General features: G+C 48.8%; 2 protein-coding genes across 4 annotated transcripts; one reads left to right on the forward strand and one right to left on the reverse strand.

Moving 5' to 3' along the window:
• Nucleotides 1-269: 269 nt before the first annotated feature.
• On the reverse strand, nt 270-7,538 carry chst7 (carbohydrate (N-acetylglucosamine 6-O) sulfotransferase 7). Its single transcript, XM_003451334.5, has 2 exons — nt 6,130-7,538; nt 270-1,329 (listed from the first exon to the last, which is right to left on the reverse strand). Exon 1 carries the CDS (start codon nt 7,395-7,397, stop codon nt 6,147-6,149), a length of 1,251 nt encoding a protein of 416 aa, XP_003451382.1. The 5' UTR covers nt 7,398-7,538; the 3' UTR covers nt 270-1,329; nt 6,130-6,146.
• Nucleotides 7,539-8,330: 792 nt separating this feature from the next.
• tubgcp5 (tubulin gamma complex component 5) lies at nt 8,331-18,502 on the forward strand. 3 transcript variants are annotated; one of them, XM_025902646.1, is made up of 23 exons: nt 8,331-8,656; nt 8,731-8,784; nt 9,103-9,211; nt 9,782-9,878; nt 10,372-10,451; nt 12,256-12,388; nt 12,599-12,716; nt 12,885-12,974; nt 13,079-13,172; nt 13,254-13,506; nt 13,623-13,825; nt 13,910-14,025; nt 14,107-14,375; nt 14,567-14,765; nt 15,058-15,246; nt 15,330-15,512; nt 15,589-15,673; nt 15,758-15,878; nt 15,958-16,109; nt 16,867-16,992; nt 17,367-17,449; nt 17,622-17,722; nt 18,301-18,502. In XM_025902646.1, exons 1-23 carry the CDS (start codon nt 8,523-8,525, stop codon nt 18,345-18,347), a joined length of 3,036 nt encoding a protein of 1,011 aa, XP_025758431.1. In that variant the 5' UTR covers nt 8,331-8,522; the 3' UTR covers nt 18,348-18,502. The 3 variants fall into 3 exon arrangements, with proteins under 3 accessions (XP_025758431.1, XP_013130515.1, XP_025758432.1); XM_013275061.1 differs by having other exon boundaries at nt 8,523-8,656; nt 12,253-12,388; XM_025902647.1 differs by having other exon boundaries at nt 8,523-8,656; nt 12,253-12,388; nt 15,967-16,109.
• Nucleotides 18,503-19,346: the final 844 nt, after the last annotated feature.

The following is a 19,346-nucleotide window of genomic DNA, read 5'->3' on the forward strand; positions in this document are numbered from 1 at the left end:
GAAGCCCTCGTAAACTGGGAGGAGCTAAACGAGCTTGCTTCAGACAGAGAGTGACCTGAGGCCTGGTATCAGATAAAGAAGGATTATTTTGTGAGTTATGCTAAGCTGCTCTGTAAGAGTCCAAGAACAGAAACATGGAGCTAGAGATGAGTTTGTGTCCATTCAGTTCAACCAGAACAGCCAAACAAATGAATGTGACTGAACTTTGACATGCTGATAAATGAACCTACAGATAATGTGGCTTAGCATTAACAATCACACACGAGCTCTTTAAGGAGTGTGTCAGCTTTTTATTCTTTGAGTCAGTTTGAAGTTATTTTTCTTCCACCGCCAACAAAAAGTACAGAAACAACCTCTGAGCCTCACACGTGGGAGGTGGGGGCAACCTCCCAAGACTTTGAGATACCCCTACCACCGAGTCATGTCTTCAAAGACATACAAAGGACATTAGCTCAGGAAAGTAGAGCGGACTTTGCTCACAGACTGTGCTGCTGTGTGAGCTTCCATTATTAAATGCTTCACCTCCCACCTGTCCTGCTGCTCCACAGTATTTAACCCTGTGAGCTACAACAGCTCATTGGTCGCTGAACCGACCACGGCCAAATCCAAGTGTGCACATGTGACAAATTCTGCTTTCTGTCTTTCTGGCATCGTGAGCCTGCTCCAGGGCTGCAGACCTGGGTCCATCTGTGCACAGAAGCTGCCGGAGGTTTGGAGCCCTCTTAGCGGGTGAGAGGGGTATCTCAAACACTGAAGCCCTTCTGGAGGCTCGGGTTACAACGTTTACAGCATTTTAGAGGAAAACAACAGGGCCCTGCACCCTACGCTGTGTGAGGACGGAAGAATCTCACACCCATGTGAGTGTTTTGTCAGAGAAGTGCACATTCCCGAGAGGCCGGGGGGAGGGTTAGAGAGGAGAACGGCCTCTCCAAAATACTGCAGTTCTTCACTGCTCTAAATTAGTGTTGTTAGTGAGTACCACGAACACCGGCGATCTCTGCCACGCCGAGTCGCAGGCCAGACAGATGAGTCACGCAGGTGACAGCGAAGCCGCCGCTCTGATCTTGGCAGTCACCTCCTGAGGAGGAACACCTGGGGTGTGCAGGGCTGGTGTCCAACAGAAACCAGGAAAAATGAGCCGCCGCCTCCTTGTTCCAAATCGTCCACCTGTGATTGGCTGCTCTTTTGCTCAGATTTTCTCCAGTTCATCAGCCCGGCTCGGCCGAAGGAAAACAGTTCCCGAGTCACGCCTGAGAACTCCTCGAGGAACACATTCCAGCTGCTCGTTTAGTTAGACCACCTTCTGACCTCAGACTGAACACCACGACCCTGGAAGAGAAAAAAAAAAAATCAGCTGAGGATTAAAAATAAATCTGAAGCTGTGAGTGTGCTGCAGTCAACAGGACTCGGAGCCCTGAAGGCACTTTGTTCCCATGGAACGATAATGTTCCCTATGTCAGTACAGAACATTTTGACGTGTTAGAGGAAGAAGTGAGGAGGTCACTGACAACCTGTGAAGTCGGTGAAGCTCTCCGTCAACAGAGAACGGGCTGGTTCAAAAGCCCCTCCTCCACCTACTCGGATCGACTCACCACAGCTCAATCAAGGACCACCTAATGTGCGTGGCCGTCGTCATAGCAACGTCCCCAAGCTTTTCGTGACATAATTAATACGCGACACGAACACTACAACAAAGGCGGACGTCGAGGCGAGAATATACCTGCTGCTCGGTCTGCGGCCGTTTGTCACTCTGGGAACATGGCGTCCTTTTCTGTAGCCATTTCCTCGTCGTAGGTTTTCAAAAACTTTAAAATGTTTTGATTTTTGTGAACGAGATGCTCTTGTGACTCATCGAGTGATGCCACTGACCCACCAATCGGTGGCATGAAGTCTGTTGTCACATTTTAGTACCTGGTACCAGGTCGTACCAGGTACTAAAACCCTGATCTGAGTCGGTACTAATGGCTTTATAATCGTCCTGCTCTACCTGAGTACTCAGAGCACTTTATACAACATGCCTCATTCACCCTTTCATACACATTCAGACAAGCACCTTTTCCATGCTTAAGGCTTTCTAACGTTCACACTCTGAAGGTTCAGTGTCCTGCACAAGAATATTTGTCATGCAGACCGGAGCAGCCGAGAGAACAAGGAGAGTTTAAATACTCTGGTAACAAAAAGGAAGTAACCAAGACAAACTTAACCAGAGACAGTAGGACAAGACAGGGGACCAAAATAGGAACCAAAACTCGTTCATCCATCCATATTATCTTATTCAGGGTCAAACATCCACCAAAACAGAGAAACAGGGATGGTGATCTATCTGTGAGGACAGGAACGTTTAAGTCTTAAATAATTAGCCTTAATCACTCTGAGGATGTTTGTTAGAATAAAAACGATGTTATATGAAGCGTTTCCAGTGAAAACAGTGAGCGAATGACCTGCTTTTGTTTTTAACAAATCACAACAGTCCAGGCGCTTTATATTGTAAGGTAAAGACCCTAATATAATACAGAGGAACCCCAACAATCACATGACCCCCTATGAGCCAGCACACTGGTGACAGTGGGAAGGAAAAACTTCTTTTTAACAGGAAAAAACCAGCAGAACCAGGGTGGTCATCTGCTGGTGAGAAAGACAGGACAGAGATAGGGCTGTGCAATATGACGAAAATCTCATATCCCTATATGGGACCCTTTTCAGCCCGATAACGATAAATATCACAAAATAGTGCATTTTCTGTAAATTCTGTGAATCTCTGACAACTTAACTTGTGTGAAGTGTTTTCTGCTGGGCGTCGTGTATCTGGAGTTGAGTGTTTTGACCGATGCATGAAACTATATATTTTTAGATATAAGTTGTAACGGATGCCATTTTCTTTGTGAGTATTTATTACATGGCGTGCTGCGGGGAAAAGCCTGTTCTAACATTTGAGTCTAAGGTTTATTTGGAGCACCTGACGGCTCTTCTTTGCTTCTCATCCGTAAGCTCTCTCCATACTCTTTCACATTGTGTAAGTGTGATTAATGTTAAGATTAATAAAAGAAGGTTACTAATAACAGAGGAGACATTTCTGTGACTGTTGTTGGGGTCAAAGGTCATGAAGTGTTTTTTCAGCATTCTTCTGTTTCACTGTGGGGACATTTTATAAAATGATTCCAACTTCAGCTCAATATCTAATCAACAGAGCCAATGTTTAACCGTTAACGTTTAAATGACAAACATTCCTCAGACGTTCTCGGAATATTCAGACTTCGTGACGTAACGTTGCGCTGGCATTGTGGGGACGTTCCTGTAGCCTGTGTGGCTCTCACAGACATGACCCTTAAAGGTCGTGTCTGTGGGAGCCTGCGGTGACAGCCGTGCTGTCGCCCTGGAGCTCTACCCCGTCACGTACAGACTAATACAATGACGCCCTTCTTGACAGCTCGCTGCAGTTCCTCCCCCCATAAGAGGAGCCAGCAATGCCAGAGACAGAACAAAGAGGCCTCTATGGAGGAGCAGGTCATTAAAGGGAGTGGGGGACCTCTCTCTCTCGGTCTTTGACACGTTGTGAAATCGAACTTGTGATTGTGTGACAAAGTGGGTGAGAACACCATTTGTCCAGATTTGAAGCTTGCTATTCTTAGTTAACATTCTTGTTTTGATTTTGCCATACCATATTTTTGTTCTGTAGTTTGCAAACATTATGTAATATAACATCTAGGTTTAAATCAACACTGACAAGTTTGTTAAGTTAACATTTTATCTATTTCAACTGTTAATTTGTCTAGTTTACTTGGTTTAACTCACCTGACTTACCTGTGTTCCAGGAGCAAAAGGACGAAGTGCTGCCTCACTTCCTGTATTTATAGCTTCCTGTTTAGTTTCTGATGTCACATCTAGGGACCAGGTGAAGAGGTGAAGCCTATTGTTTGGATAGCTTGAGTCTTTAAGTAGAAGAACTCGGGTGTTCGAGAGGAGAGGACCAGGTCAGTTTAGCTGAGTGCACTTGACATTAATTTTTGTTGGTTTAAGTTCAGTTATGTTTATTTGTACCAACTTAACTTTGGAGTTGAGTTTTTCTTCATGTTTGTAAAGATTTTTGGTCACAATGAGTGTGAATAAATCATTTTTTACCCTGGACAGCATATGTCTCCTGCCCTTCTTCAGCCACTTTGGCCAAAGCTATCTTACAGATAGGCTGAGTTAAATCTGGGACATATTAACAGACCGGGATCGTTATCTGACCATCAGAGCAAAGTGCAGCCGCTCACACAAGACGCTGCTGTGAACCATCAACGACACAATTAAAGTTTAATTCAATCAGCACGATCGAAACATGAAACACGCTTTAGTTCTTCTACAGAACCTCAAGTCCCTGACTCCTGCGTCCATAATATCTTTGTGACGGAAACACCAAATCAGGCTGCTGGGCACAGACGGAGCGTCTGCTCTGAATCCTCGCAGTCCTCGAGTTCTGCAGCGTTTGTTTTCCTACCTGTGCTTCAGCAAACTCACACTAACACATCACAGCATCACACACGCTCCAACAACCACACTACACGAACTACACAACACACCTAACGTCAGCGCTTCGGTTCTCCAGAGGTGGTATCTGTATCTGAGGCTGGCTGACAGCCCACCAATCAGGAGTCACGCTGCACACATCGAGTTTGTTCACATGAACTACAGACACACACACACACACACACACACACACACACACACACACACACACACACACACACACACGCACGGACAGAGACACACACAGACTTGACCCAGGCTTCGTTTAAATAGTCTGACCTCTGACCTTTGTGGTCGTGTTTTTAGTTTCCAATGTTTCCGCAACGTGGCGTCCATCGAGCCGAGGACACGACGTCATCAGCTCTGCACGCACACCGCTGCCTGCCGTTAACACGCAGACAACCTGCGAGAGAACTTCCTCCTGCACGGTTCATGCCATCAGTGGCAAGTTTAAGTTTCCTCTAACACCTGCTTCCTTTCTCAGCCCGATGATCTGCCTCCAGCCACACCTGAATCTTTAAATCTGCCCCACACACCCAGCAGCCTCGGACCTCTTTGCTTACTGTGAGCCTGATGATGTCACCATGTTACATCCTGTCTGTGTAGGCGTGTTTCCTGATGCAGGAACAGCTGTTAGACACTACACTGTGAACAGGTGAGTGCAGTCCTGATTGAGTTTTAATCATTGTTAAGCGCTGTAGATTGTATCGCAGTCACTGACGCGGCTTTAACCTGTAACTTTAGTGCGTACAGGTGATGTTACAGACTCACGGGTTTTACCCGCAGGCACAGATTCATCATCGACTCTCATGTTCACATCACCCACAACCATCCGGGTGGCGGGTCACCTGACTCTCATTTCTTTGAGTCTGGTTCAGTTTATTTTTTTCTCTCGTTTTGTTCACCTGACGAGGACTAGGACCCGCAGCTGCGCTCAACATTGGAGCGAGAGCTCCATCAGCGACTGTGACACAGCTAAACCACCTGCAAACATCTGCTTTTATAGAATATTACCATTTAGATTTTGAATCCGAATGATGTTGGTTTTGTGCTGCTTGGTGACACAGTTATGATCATTACTACCTGCTACTACCTTTTGTTTGCATTTTATGTCAGAAATAAAATTCCTCTGCATCCTGCCTCACTCGTGTCACTTCCTGTCATTAACTTGTCAGAGCATCTTCCTCCTCTGAGATAAACAAACCATTAACTTTGTTTTCTTAATCTAACTGGAGGAAGAACAGCTACATGACCTCAGCAGATTATTACAGCAGATTAATAATCCTCAGCAGATTATTGGCTGCTCTTCCTGGCACTGTGTGTGTGTTACAGAGTGTGTTTTTTATAGGGTGTGTTATAGTGTGTGTTTGTGTCTGTTACAGCATGCGTGTATCTATGTCTGGTACAGTGTGTGTGTGTGTGTGTGTGTGTGTGTCAGTTAGAGTGTATGTGTGTGGTGAGAGGGCTCAGTCTGGGGTTAAGTCATGTGACCTGCCATGTCATCAGCGTGGAGGCTGTGATGTATGAAAGTCTGAGTCTCTGTTTCACCTGCATTGTGATCCAAGCGGGTCAGGTCAGAGGTCACAGATCAGCAACATAAACAGACGCTTGTCCGCTTACCTCGGCCCACGGCTCCGTCATGACGCCGTGTCCTCCTCATGTGTCTTCTGGTAGCCCAGCTGCCTCATGACCTCGCCACAGGACGCCTCCACCTGACTGATCTGCTCCACGCTCAGCCGCTCCCTCCAGGCGTGGACAGCCTCCTTGGCGTCGCGGGAGGAGATGAGGAATGGTCTGTCGGAAGAGTAGCCGTGCCCGCGTGTCATATTGAGCGCAAAGCTCTCGAGCGCGGCGGAAGTGGGCAGGTCAGCGAAGCGCAACAGCCTGCGTAGCTGCTCGGCCGGCCGAAGCACCAGGTCCTCGTAGCGAAGGCGCAGGTAGCGGCTGCGCAGCCAGGGCGGTGCGCGCAGCTGCAGCAGCAGGTCGCGCAGCCAGCCGTCACAGATGAGCTCCAGCGCGCCCGACACGTAGCTCTCCGCGCGCGTCGCACGGTTCGCTGGCGCGAGCAACCGCTTGTACCTGTCGCTCTGTCTGCGGCTGCGTAGCACCTGGATGCTCTCCTTCACCAGAGCGTGCTTCGACTTCAGGCGCGAATTGTGCACGGCGCGCGGGTCCCGGAACAGCTGCACGACGCGCAGGTTCACACTGGGGTCCCGTATCAGCGGCACGAGCGTGCCCAGGTCCAGCACGCGCACACCTTTGATCACCATCACCGGGTACTTCCGACACTCGCGCTCCAGCTCTCGCAGTTCCCTGCGCGGGCACTGCGCACACAGCTCCTCCTTCACCAGCCCCACCTCGTGGCGCCGGTGGGCGCGGCACAGCGGCTCGGAGCACAGCACCTTGTTGTTCTTCCAGCCGAAGATGAAAGCGCTGCTCACGTTCTGCGCGCCCGCGTATAGCCGCAGCACCGAGAAGTCACAGCGGAAGAGCGCGCTCATCATGTCGCGCACGGCGCCCTGCAGGCTCTGCGCGTCCCCGGGGTACAGCGCCTGCCAGATGTGCCACATGGGCTCGTACAGGTAGAACACGTCCGGGTGCTGGTTGAACAGTTCGCCCAGGAAGGAGGAGCCGGTCCTCCAGGTGGCGTGCAGGTAGACGTGGATCCGTGGCTGGCTGCGGTTGGAGGAGGGCTCGGTCGCCGGCTCGCTGCCGTTGGGGCCGCCAGCGTCCTCCCACGGCAGCTCCAGCTCCGGGCAGCGGGGCTGGAGCTGCGCCGCCGGCCGGGTCGCCCGGTCCCGGGAGTCAAGCACGTAGGGCAGCAGCAGCAGCAGTCCGGTGTAGGCCAGGATAAGCAGCAGGTACTTCTTGTTCAGCCTCCTCTTCATCTCCGCGCAGGGTCGCTGCTATACGGAGTGTTAGCCACGCCCCCCGCCGCTTCGTCCGGGTAGAAATACCAGCACGGCCGTCTCACACCAGGACTGCTGCCGTCCACCGTCTCTGTCAGTTAAGAGTGCGGAGTGTGGGGGCGGGCCTTGTTGACGCCGACAACAGAGAGCATCGAAGGAAAGAGGCGTCCACCAAAAGCACCCGCCCCTGAGCGCGCTGAATTATGGGAGACCCAGTGTTTCAGAGCAGTCACAGCCAGCTGTGAGCGCTTTAAGCTTATAATAAAAAAAAAGCTTTTAGCTTATATTTTTTTTCTGCTAATAACATAGCTCATGGGTTCACAGAGGGCCCTAGCAAGTCTATAGCTGTAAAACAAAATTGCTATGAACATTTTTCTTCTGGAAACATAGTGTGTTAAGAATGTATAAATATTCGATTATAAAGAAATAAATATAGTCAAATCAAAAGTTATTTACAGGCTTTTATTTTCGTAAAATCTTGTATTGTACATATGTGAGCATAACCTGAGCATCTGCAGAGAATCATCACCATCACCACGGGGGCTTTTGACTGCGCTCCTCACCTGGTAAACAGGCGATATCAAGATAGCGCGTCCTCTCGTTGACCCGTAAACGAGCATTATCTGGGTCACTGCAAGAACTAAAACATGGACTTGTTGTCTAGAAGCACTTCCCTTGAGCGTATTTCAGTGCTTTTTGTTTACTAGTGCCCGTGCGCCCACTGCTGCTCATACGGATGCATTACCGCCATTTTCCTACATAGATTCACAGGAAGTGGAATATTCAGTTTTTGTCCTTTTTTTTGTACCGACTGAGAAACGAGGTTTAACAATTTAAAAACAGTAAAAAATAAAAACCGTAACTAATTTGAATTGTTTTTGCGCATGCTCAGTCCTATTTGTTTGTTATGGAGGTGGGGCTAAGACTGCGCGGTCCTGTAGGAATCAATGGAGGAGACGGCCGTTTGTCTATAATGGCGCATTTAAGACATCCCCGGTGCTGTTAGCCTGTTCGCGGGTGGAAACTGCGGGCTGGAAGCCGACCGAGAGGCCGCTTCGATCTGTGCCCGTTCACGGCGACTGCAGCCCGGCTGACAGCGTCAACATGGCGCACTGGAGCACCTTCGAAAAGGAGAGTGAGAGAGAGACGAGGCGGCTGATCAGGTGTCTCAGCGGGATCGAGGATGAGGAGGACCAGAACTTCCAGCTGGCGCTCAAATTCGCCTGGTCCAACTTTAAGTGAGTTTTTACGGGTGTGTGAGGGAGCAGGCTGCTGCACGCAGCGTACTAACATCCGCCTCGTGTCTCCTCAGGTTTCATCGATATCTGGACACAGACAGCCACAAAGTGGAGCGCAGTGTCAGCGGGTGAGTGACTCCTTCAAAACAGTGAAGTCTGAGCAAACTAAACATCCCATGTAGGCAAACCTTTAAAGGCGACTTCAGGATTTTCCACATAAAAACCTTGAAGAGGAACAATGTATGTTCTCCTTCAGGGCTCTGCATGTCCTTCTGTCCCAGCATCCTCCTCTGTCACTGCACCCTTCTGCATGTCCCCCTTCGCTCCATCCACCAACCTCCTCTGAGCTCTTCCTCTTCTCCTCCTGCCTGGCAGCTCCATCGTCATCCTCCGCTCTTCGTCTCCTGCTAAGTTATGGTATAGTGACAGTCTGTCGTGTTTTCCAGAATCTACGAGAAGCTCGTGGTGCACTCGGACCTACAGAAAGCAGAAAGCTGGATGAGACTGACTGAAGAATTCCTGAACTCACCTTTACCTAACACAGATGGGAAAAAGGTAGCGCACAGCTGTTTTCTGCTCTATCACAGACGGACACACGATCCATACTCATGTGCGACACCAGTCAGTGTTGGCATGCTGCATCATATTCTAGTATGAAACTTGTGAACAAGAGTCAGAGGGGATTTTGGAAGGATGAAGGTAATAAATGTAAACTTGCCATCAATAAACAATCACATTAGTCTTTTCAAGTCAAGTGGCCTTATTATCATTCCCACCATGTGTAGTGGTACAGTACACAGTGAAGCGAGACAGCATTCCTCCAAGACCATGGTGCTGCATATATCAGACAATCAACACAAGACTACATAAAGTGTGCAAAAAACCAAAACAAAGACAGAATGATACAGACACAACAGTGCAACAGAAAAGTGCACAGTAATAAAGTCTAATAAAGTATTTCTGTGTGCATAAAGTGTGCGCTTGTTTTCTGACAGATGACACAGGCCTAATGGCTTGGTATCACATGTTACACACACAGTTTTCTGGTGTGTAGGGCTCAAACACTGAAACGTGACTGCAATGATGTGAGAATATCTCAGTGAAATGTGATCTGTGTTTCCTCAGACCGATGCACACTACAGCATACTGTCACTGCTGCTCTGCCTGTCGGGATCCCCCTCAAACACAGACTTTACAGAGAGACCCAGACTAAAGGAGGCCGGTGAGAACCGCATTGTTCCCTTTATCTGTGACCAATGTGTCAACACATTCTGAAGTCATTAAATCTGCTTTTCTTATGTTGGAGTTAAAAACACACACTGTGCAAACAGAAGGTTTTTCACATATTCTTCCAAAGCAGGAAGAATTTTTTTCTCTCATTAAATATAGAACTTTTTAAACCAAAGCTTGGTTTTAGTGAATCCCACATTACAGATGCTAATGATGCTTTGACACCAGGATCAGACAAACAGATTCTAGTGAAGTCATCACAGTCGCACCCATGTTTCTGTTTCAGAGTCACAGTGAAAGCTTCAGCGGCAGGAAACCTGCCCACCGTGTTTCACTGCACAACATCAGTGCAGTGATTATAAGTTCACTTCATGTCAAAGCCCAGAAAGTTAAAAAAATGACTTGTTTCCAGATAACCTTAGCACTTAGCCTTGAAGGCTAAAAATCACACAGTTTATGTTAATCTTTCCGTCTTATGTCTGCAGAACCAGAGGACAAGTTTGACTGGGCTAAATATCTGATGGAGGGTGAGGACACAGACATGGGGCCGTACCCAGACACACCTGTGAGTCACCGATCCCACCTGTTTCTGATTCTCTGAGCAAAAACCCGACTGCCATGAGCTTTTAGATTATTATAGAAAATATAAACTGTTCTAAAAAGGTTTGTTCTGCAACATGAGCACCACACCACAGTCACATGACTTTAACATCATCACTAACTTGTGTTCACCGGCAAAAAAACAAAACTAATTTCTGACCCACAAGTACAAAGCCAGAAAAGCTCCAACAAAGTCAGACGCTGAAAAAAGATAAAGAAAGAATCAAACGTGAGCTTGTGTTGAATCTGACGGCAGCGTCACGTCTGTAAAGTAGGACAGATCTGTGCTTCCTCTCTGACATCACTCTGTGATGGTCTGTGAACTGAGGACAGCAGCTGCTCGGGTCTGATTGAGGATTCCGGCTGCTCGGCAGTTCCGGCTCTGCTTCATCCTGTTGTTGCTTTCACAACGCTCCAGATGTTGTCGGCCAGTCAGAGGTCTGGATTGCAGCCGGGCCAGACTCTTCTCTGAAGCCATGCTGATGATTCTGACCTGATATCACTTGTGGCTTCGTGTCAGCATGACGAAGCTGTAACCTGCATGTGTGGACAGCACGCCGAGCTGCTCGCAGACGCTGGTTTCTGGAAATGTTCCTGAGCCGTGCACTGATTTATCACAGAGCAGTGTTTCTGCTGAAGGTCACAGTCATCAGCCTGTGCACAGAGGTTCCTCCAGATCCTCCAAGTGTGCTGATGATGTCATGTTGTGTAGATGAGGAGATGTTCACAGTGAGGACCATGATTCTGAAACAGGTTGGTGAACCTCTGAGAAGCTCCGCCTCTCTGTCGCCAAATTCCCCATGAGCTCAGATTCGTCACGAAGCAGTAAAATGTCTCATTTTGAGTATTTACTGTTTTCTGTGCTCTAATGTGGATAAAATATGAGTTTATAGGATTTGCAGTGTTGGGAAATCAGTTTTACCCCGGTTCTTTTTCATTCCTCGGGCCTCCAGAGATGCACCGGGCCCAGTAGTCATTTTTACAAAATCTTTATTCATCTTCATTCATCTTTACTTATTCTTTATTCTTAACTCATTCTTTATTCTTTAAGCATGCCTAGAAGGGAAGACGAGGCCGGTGTCCCTCTGAAACAATCTTCCACCTCTTTCTTAGTTACACCCAGCTTTATAGAAGCGACCCCATCATAAATCCCCCACAATGTGCTGCAAACTCTGTGTCTGTGTCTATGTGCACGAGCACGTGAGTGCCTGTGTGTGCGCATACCCACGTGTCTATGTGAGTGCACGTGAGTGAGTGTGCATGTGGATGTGTGAGTGTAACAGTTAAAACACTGTGGGTGTGTGTCTCTTCCTAGGGGCCATAAAAACCATCTCCCTTCCAGACCACAGTTATCAAGTTACAAATGTTGAGACCCCCACCTAGGTATGCCCTGAGGAATTTCCACTTAACATTAACTCCTTTCTGTCTTAGCTTCACCGTTCAAACTGGCGGGGGTCTCCTAAGATCTACTCCTAAGTTCATGACACAGTCAGGCCTTTATTTATATCCAGGGCAGTGTCAGTGTCTCTACCATAATTCTACATTCTATCTTAACACATTTCTAAACTCTAAAACAAACTAAACATTCCTACATATCTAAACTCTAAAATAAGCTAAACATTTCTACAGCAGATCATTGCATTCTGCTTTTATATATTTTAGGAAGTGTCCTGGCTTGTATGGGCCTGGGTTTGTATTATACTGAGCATAGTACCTACAGGTGTATTACAGGTAAGCTGTGCCCATCAGTGTTTCCTGTTTCATAGGAGTGGTCTGAGGAGGAGAGCGAGGATGATGACAGTCAGCAGCCAATCAGCAGGGAGGACTCTGGGATCCAGCTGGACAGGACGCCTCAGGAGGACCAGGACAACGCCAACAAGACCATTCCAGTCACGTGGACAGGTGCGAAGCAGTCACACAGCAGAAGGTGAAGGTCTTTACACCGTTTTCACCAAATGAGAGGCAGGAGCGTCTGGTTTGTTTCCTGTTCAGTCACAAAAGATGAACAGAAAACGTTGATGTCACTACCCAGAATGCGCTGCAGTGTAAGCGACTCGGACATGGAGGATGTTTTAATGTCACACTGAACCTTTTTCCCGTGTTTCCTCTCAGTGGGGGAGCCTGACGCTCGGGCCTGGCTGGAGCAGCATCTGGTGACCCCGTACTGGGCGCCGCACGCACCTCGTTTTCCCCACAGCCTGCATCTGCACTCCAACCTCCTCAATGTGTGGTGAGTTTGTCCCCACTGATAGTTAAAAATTAATATACAGTGTCCTACCTGCGGGGACAACATTTGGACAACGGAGGAGCTGGGAGAGGGAGGTCTGGGTGCAGTTGGGGGAGGAGCTATAGTTTGAAATGAGAGTATTTGGTGCTGATGCTGCGTTTGTCCCCTCAGGGATCAGCACCTGTATAACACAGACCCGCTGTACCTGCCAGAAGAGAAGGCCTTTGTCACAGAGACGCAAGTAATTCGAGAAACGCTGTGGTAAGAGATGACGACGGTCGCCTGCAGGTCGCCACACACTGGGATTAGTTTGGTGTTGAGAGCAGGTTCAGGGTCCTGCTAACTGTACGAGTTTGTTCCTGCAGGCTTCTCTCTGGGGTCAAGAAACACTTCATATTCCAGCAGCACGACGGAAAGGTGTCAGTCAGAAGTAACGTGGTGGTGACTCATCTGACCGGCGTGAGTTCGCATCTGACAGACGTCACTGAGCACGTGCACCGTGGGCAGTAGTGAAACGTGCTTTTCTCCTCTGTGCTGCAGAACTGCCTGCGCTCTGTCCTCGAGCACATCGCCGTCTACGGTCAGGCTGTGTTCAGGCTGCAGAGGTTCATCGACGAGGTGACAGGCCACAACTCAGAGCCAGGCCCGCCGGGCACCGCGTCCTCCTACGGCTCTAAGAAGGCCTCTGAGCCTCCCTTCAGGACCTACCAGGCCTTCGTGTGGGCACTCAACAAGTACTTCACAAGCTTCAAGGAGGAGCTTACCACGATCGAGAGGGAGCTCATATGCAACGGTAAGTCCAAGCTTGTTTAGGGATCACTGAGGCTTCCTGTTTTCGTGCTGGTTTTCTGGTTCTGTCATCCTGAGCCCGGCCGCCTTCGTTTGATTTCCGATCGTGTCTGTTTGCAGATGAGACAGTGACTCTGTCTGCAGTGCTGGAACGGCTCAGCCCTCACCTAGCTCAGATCAAAGTGCTGCACAGGGTCTTTTGCACGGGTGTCGCTGAAGTGCCGCCTGCCACCCCCAACGTTGTCCGGGCGTCTCACCTGCTCAATACCCTCTATAAGGCCATCATCGAGTATGACAGCGTCGGCGAGGCATCGGAGCAGGCAGTGAGCACTCGTCACGGGATACTGTGACAGGGGGGCAATTTAGTGGAAGGAAACAAACGCATCTGCTCTCTCTGTGTCTGCCAGGTGGCGCTGTTGTTCTCCCTGTGGACGGAGACGGTCCGACCGTATTTGGAGATCGTGGACGAGTGGATCGTTCACGGCCATCTGTTTGACCCTGCCAGAGAATTCATCATCCAAAGGTGCGCTGCAGAAACCGTGTGTGTGCGTGTGATGTGACGTCAGCAGCGTTTTGTGGCCTGAGTTTCTTTCTCCCGCTGCAGGAACAAAGACGTGCCCGTGAATCACAGGGACTTCTGGTACGCCACCTACACGCTGTACAGCGTATCGGAGACGGTGGACAGTGAGGAGAAGCTGAATGACGCGGCCAGCGGGAGCTCCGGGGGGGATCAGGCCTCCGGTGGCAGACAGCTCACCATGGTGTCCTTCCTTAAACCTGTCCTCAAGCAGATTATCATGGCCGGGAAGTCCATGCAGCTGCTCAAGAATCTGGACTGCAAGGAGGCAGAGAAGTCGCAGCGAGCCTCCAGAGGTCAGTGCTTTGTTCTGTCTGTTTGTTTCAGTAAAGGAAGGCGCTGCATTGACCGGGTCAACACAAACCACAGATGGGGTTTTCTATGCTTCTGCTCTCCTGGATGTCCTCAGGCTTTGTTGAGTTCCATGTCTCTGCCGATGACCTGACCTCAATGACCTAGGCTGTCTGTCCCGGATGTTTGCTTGCAGACGCAGAGAGGAAGAGTCTGCACACGCTTTTTCTGGAGTCCGTGCAGTCGCGCCTCTGCAGCCGAGAGGAGTCTCCGACGGACGGCGTGACGGAGCAGCAGTCCACAAGGAGGAGTCTGATCAAGATGCAGTCCATCATGGCGCGGCACCTTGAGATTGACGATGTCCACGACCCGCTGCTGGCCATCAACTTCGCCAGGTAATGCCAGAGTTCTTCTACAAGCCTCTGAAAACATTTCCAGCGAGGATCAACAAATATAAGTCAGGGATTCATCGCAGGATGAAGATGCAGATTGTGAGAAATGTAAGGTGTTCACATCTTTGAAGAGAGGACAGCTCAGAGCTCAGAGTTTGTCTTTAGCTCCCAACGTGACAAACAAATTGTGGTGTGAGATTTTCTGTTTTCCACTCTTCCGAGCTCTGCGTGGATACGAGCGAGATTTTTTTATTCCCGAGTCTGAGTGCGTTCTGTCTGCCCTCCTCTTCCTCAGGCTGTACTTGGAGCAGAGCGACTTCCAGGAGCGTTTTTCCGGAGGGGATTTCAGCGTGGACCGCTCGTCCCAGTCGGTCACCTGCCAGACGTTTGAGCTCACACTGCGTTCCTGCCTCTACCCGCACATTGAGAGGAGATACATTGAGTGCTGTGGGAACCTGATGAAGACTCTGACAAAAGACTACAAGTAAGCACAGCCCTTCAGTGATGCATTTCCTGTTTCCGCAATGAGGGAAAGGGAAACTTCTGAGCTCTGTGGCATGTCTGTAGGCTGCTGGAATACCTTCAGGCGATGAGGAACTACTTCCTGCTGGAAGCCGGAGACACCATGTATGATTTTTACACGGCCATCTTTGACAAGGTGCAGGAGAAGGAGAGCTGGCAGCAGCCGTCGTTTCTGAACGTGCAGCTGCAGGAGGCGGTCGGACAGCGCTACCCGGAGGACAGCAGCAGGTAGAGTGCACATTTGCTGTGACACAGTTCCTTATTTCTGTTAGAATCAGTTTGATCAGGCATCTCTGTTTCCCAGGCTGTCGGTGTTTCTGGAACCCATCGACGCTTCCAGGAAAAAACAGCCTGTGAATAACCTGGAAGTCCTCACGCTGAGCTACAAGGTGAACACTGCAGTTTGTGCTTTGGTGTCTGTCGGTGCGTTGTTGAATCCGCCACCTGACGTTTCCTGGTGCGTGTCTGCACAGGTTCCCTGGCCCGTGGACATTGTGATCAGCTCTGAGTGTCAGAAGATCTACAACCAAGTGTTCCTCCTCCTGCTGCAGATCAAATGGGCCAAGTACAGTCTGGACACGCTTCGATTCAGCGGTACAAGCTCCACCTGAAGCTGTAAACTGAAAATAAGCCCGTCTTAGTCATTTCTCTGATAAATGGTTGTTACTCGTAGGTTTTACAGACGTCACTAAGAAGCTGGAGGGCGCCGCAGCCGAGGAGGTCAAGGTCAAAGAGCGCGTGAACCAGCAGATCCACAGGATGTGTCTGCTCAGGGTCAAACTGATGCACTTTGTCAACAGCCTTCACAACTACATCATGACGAGGGTGAGGCAAACCACCAAACTGACCTCCTGCAAACAGGATGTCGCATCCATGACATTCAATTCACTTCATTTTTATTTGCACAGCACCAAATCACAACAGCAGTCACCACAAGGCGCTTTATATTGTAAGGTAGACCCTACAATCAAATATACAGAGAAAAACCCAACAATCATATGACCCCCTATGACCAAGTGCTTTGGTGACAGTGGGAAGGAAAAATTCCCTTTTAACAGGAAGAAACCTCCAGGTGAGCCAGGCTCGGGGAGGGGCGGCCATCTGCCACTACCGGTTGAGTGAGAGAAGGAAGACAGGATAAAACACGTTGTGGAAGAGAGCCAGAGATTAATAACAAGTATGATTCAGTTCAGCGAGGTCTATTAATAGATAGTGAGTGAAGAAGAAGCACCCAGTGCATCATTGGAATCCCCCAGTAGCATACACCTATTGCAGCATAAATAAGGGAGGACATCACTCACATTTACCCCTCGAGCGCTGCTGTCGACATAGTAGTGCCAGCAAACGTTTTTATAATGAACACCATCAGGACGCTGCTCGGTAGGGAAGATCAGCAGCTTGGCACAGCGAGCGCTGATCACGTGACAGTGAGCGGGCAGCCTGATAACTCTTCCTGTCATATTTACTTCTAGGGTTACATAATAAAATCACTTCTTTAAACGACCCCCTTTAATAAAAAGAGTCCTCACTGCACTCTCAGTTTGACTAACTCTGGCTCTTCATCTGCTTTGTGTCTTGGCAGATTCTGCACAGCACTGGACTCGAGTTTCAACACCAAGTGCAGGAAGCCAAGGACTTGGACCAGCTCATCAAGATCCATTACAGATACCTGGCCACGATTCACGACCGTTGCCTGCTAAGGGAGAAGGTGAACATTTATGATGGCGGTCTGACCGCTGACACAATCAGCTGTAAAGACGGTTGCTGTTTGTTTGAGATGATGAAAAAGCGTTCGTTCTTTTACGAACGCAATGACCAGCCTGAGGCGTTTCTCAGTTTTCCTGCTTTAGCACAAAGAAATGTTGCTGCACCATCAGCACCGCTGCTTGTACACTGACCTTACTGTACTGTGTGATGGCGGGCAAGTAAATAAATTGGATCTTATAAGACAGTGATTCTTTATGTTTCCAGAAAAACTTGTAAAACACTGTACTGTGGGCGGGGCCAGAACCTTCAGTAGGCCGAATCTCACTTTGGCTCCCTGCTCAGACTCACCTGTTTCTACATGTTGTGTTTTCTCAGGTCAGTTTTGTGAAGGAGGCGATAATAAAGGTTCTGAATCTCGTCCTCATCTTCTCGGACAGATGGCAGGCTGGAGCCTGGAAGTAAGAGTGATGTGTCTATTCAGTGGTGTTGATGTGACATTCGTGGTGCACGCTGCGTGTGTGTGTGTGTGTGTGTGTGTGTGTGTGTGTGTGTGTGTGTGTGTGTGTGTACACGCATCCAGGTACAGAGACGACACACCTGCTCTGCAGCTAAATGTTGTTTCTCTTTCAGGATAGAGTCCATCGATAAAATGGAGTCTGATTTCAAAAACTGCCACATGTTCCTTGTGACGATCCTCAATAAGGCGGTGTGCCGGGGCTCCTTCCCTCACTGTGAGTCTGTCGTCTGGGTGATGATGTCAAACGCAGTGATTGTGTACGGTGGTCCAAAGGTGCAGAACATCCAACTTGGAAAAGCTTAAATGTAAAATCGGTTGGTGCTTCGAGGCTGTCGGGATCCAGCTGCAGTGCTCGGTGTTTCCTCCAAACAGAGTGTGTCCGCAGTTTAGAGGGGATCGACTTCATAAGTGCACGAGATATCCGCACGACATTTTCAGGCTGAAAATGTCGTTACGAGGGCTCAGGCGTGTGTGGTCGAAGTTTTCCAAGGGCCAATAAAAGCCGACCTTCGGTTGTTGACACCTGCATCATCTCAGACTCAGGAACCACAAGTCTCCTGCAGTCTGATCCTTCTAGGTCAATTTAACAGGAAATGAAAGTAATAAATGAGAAATAGGATGTTTGTGCTGGTCATCCTGTCAGCACACAGGACTGAATGATTGAAAAACCTTTCCAGTAAATGAAATATGTGTTTGGGACCTCTTGGCCACCGTAGCTGTCCAGTTAACCTCGTCTTGTTGTATGCTGTGAGCAGAGAGGAGCTGATGACGTCTGTCTCTCTTGTTGTGCAGTGGAGTCTCTGGCGCTCTCTCTGATGGCGGGATTCGAGCAGTGCTGACGAGCTGGACACGAGCACGCTCTGTGATGATGTCATTGTCTGCTGAGATGGACTCAGACCGGCCTGCTGCTTCTCCGCAAATTTCAAACATGAATGCTTGTATTTTAATATTAATAACGTCTGTGACGAGGCAGAATAAAAATGACTTGACAATACATGGTGACATTTGACTCTGTTATTCACTTTACGTTGTGTAAAGGACCATGACCCGACACACTGGGTTTTTTAATTGATTTTGCACTCATGTACAGCGTCCTGGTTCGGCACACACACAATCGTCAGCTGTCTGCATACTGTCCCACTTCGGTCTCCACCCTCACTATACGAAGGGAGGAACCCCATTAGTTTAATCATGTCCACCTGTCCCTCCAACCTCCCTGCATCACCCATCCCCTGCAGCTGAGCCAAGGACCACACCTCTGCCACACATTGATAATAAATTAATTGTTGACTGCACGTATAAACTGAGGAGTTCTCAGAAGCTGCTGCTGTTGGAGCAGAAGAACGGGGAGGGTTGCCTCAGGAAGAGCGTGTAGTGTAAAATATTTGTCAAATCAAATGCACCATATGACCAAAATAACAGCACACAGCGAGACTGAGGCCTTCAGCAAGGAGGCTCTGCACACAGAGGTTGTTCACAGTAATCCAGCCCCGAACGTCACAAACAGCTGGCATTACTGCACCACTAACAGGAAAACCCACACACAGGTGTCGTAATTCAAGTTTATAGACATAAAGGCACAAAGCGCTGTACAAAGAAATGAAAATGCAACAGCAACACAAAACCATGATGCTACTGCTCAGCCACAAGCCACCTTTATTTTTTAAGGAGAGTGAGGTGCATTCAAAAACTTCCTCCTTTTTCTAACCTCCATGAAAATGTAATTGAGCTGAAAAAAGAGGTGAATATTTTTGTAAGCAGCATATTCCAGTAATGTTAATTGCAGGGCAGCGTATGCATGACACTATGACTGAGGGCTGAGCCCTTCAGGTTTGATT

Source organism: Oreochromis niloticus, linkage group LG23, assembly GCF_001858045.2.
Source record: "Oreochromis niloticus isolate F11D_XX linkage group LG23, O_niloticus_UMD_NMBU, whole genome shotgun sequence".
Lineage (NCBI taxonomy): Eukaryota > Metazoa > Chordata > Actinopteri > Cichliformes > Cichlidae > Oreochromis > Oreochromis niloticus.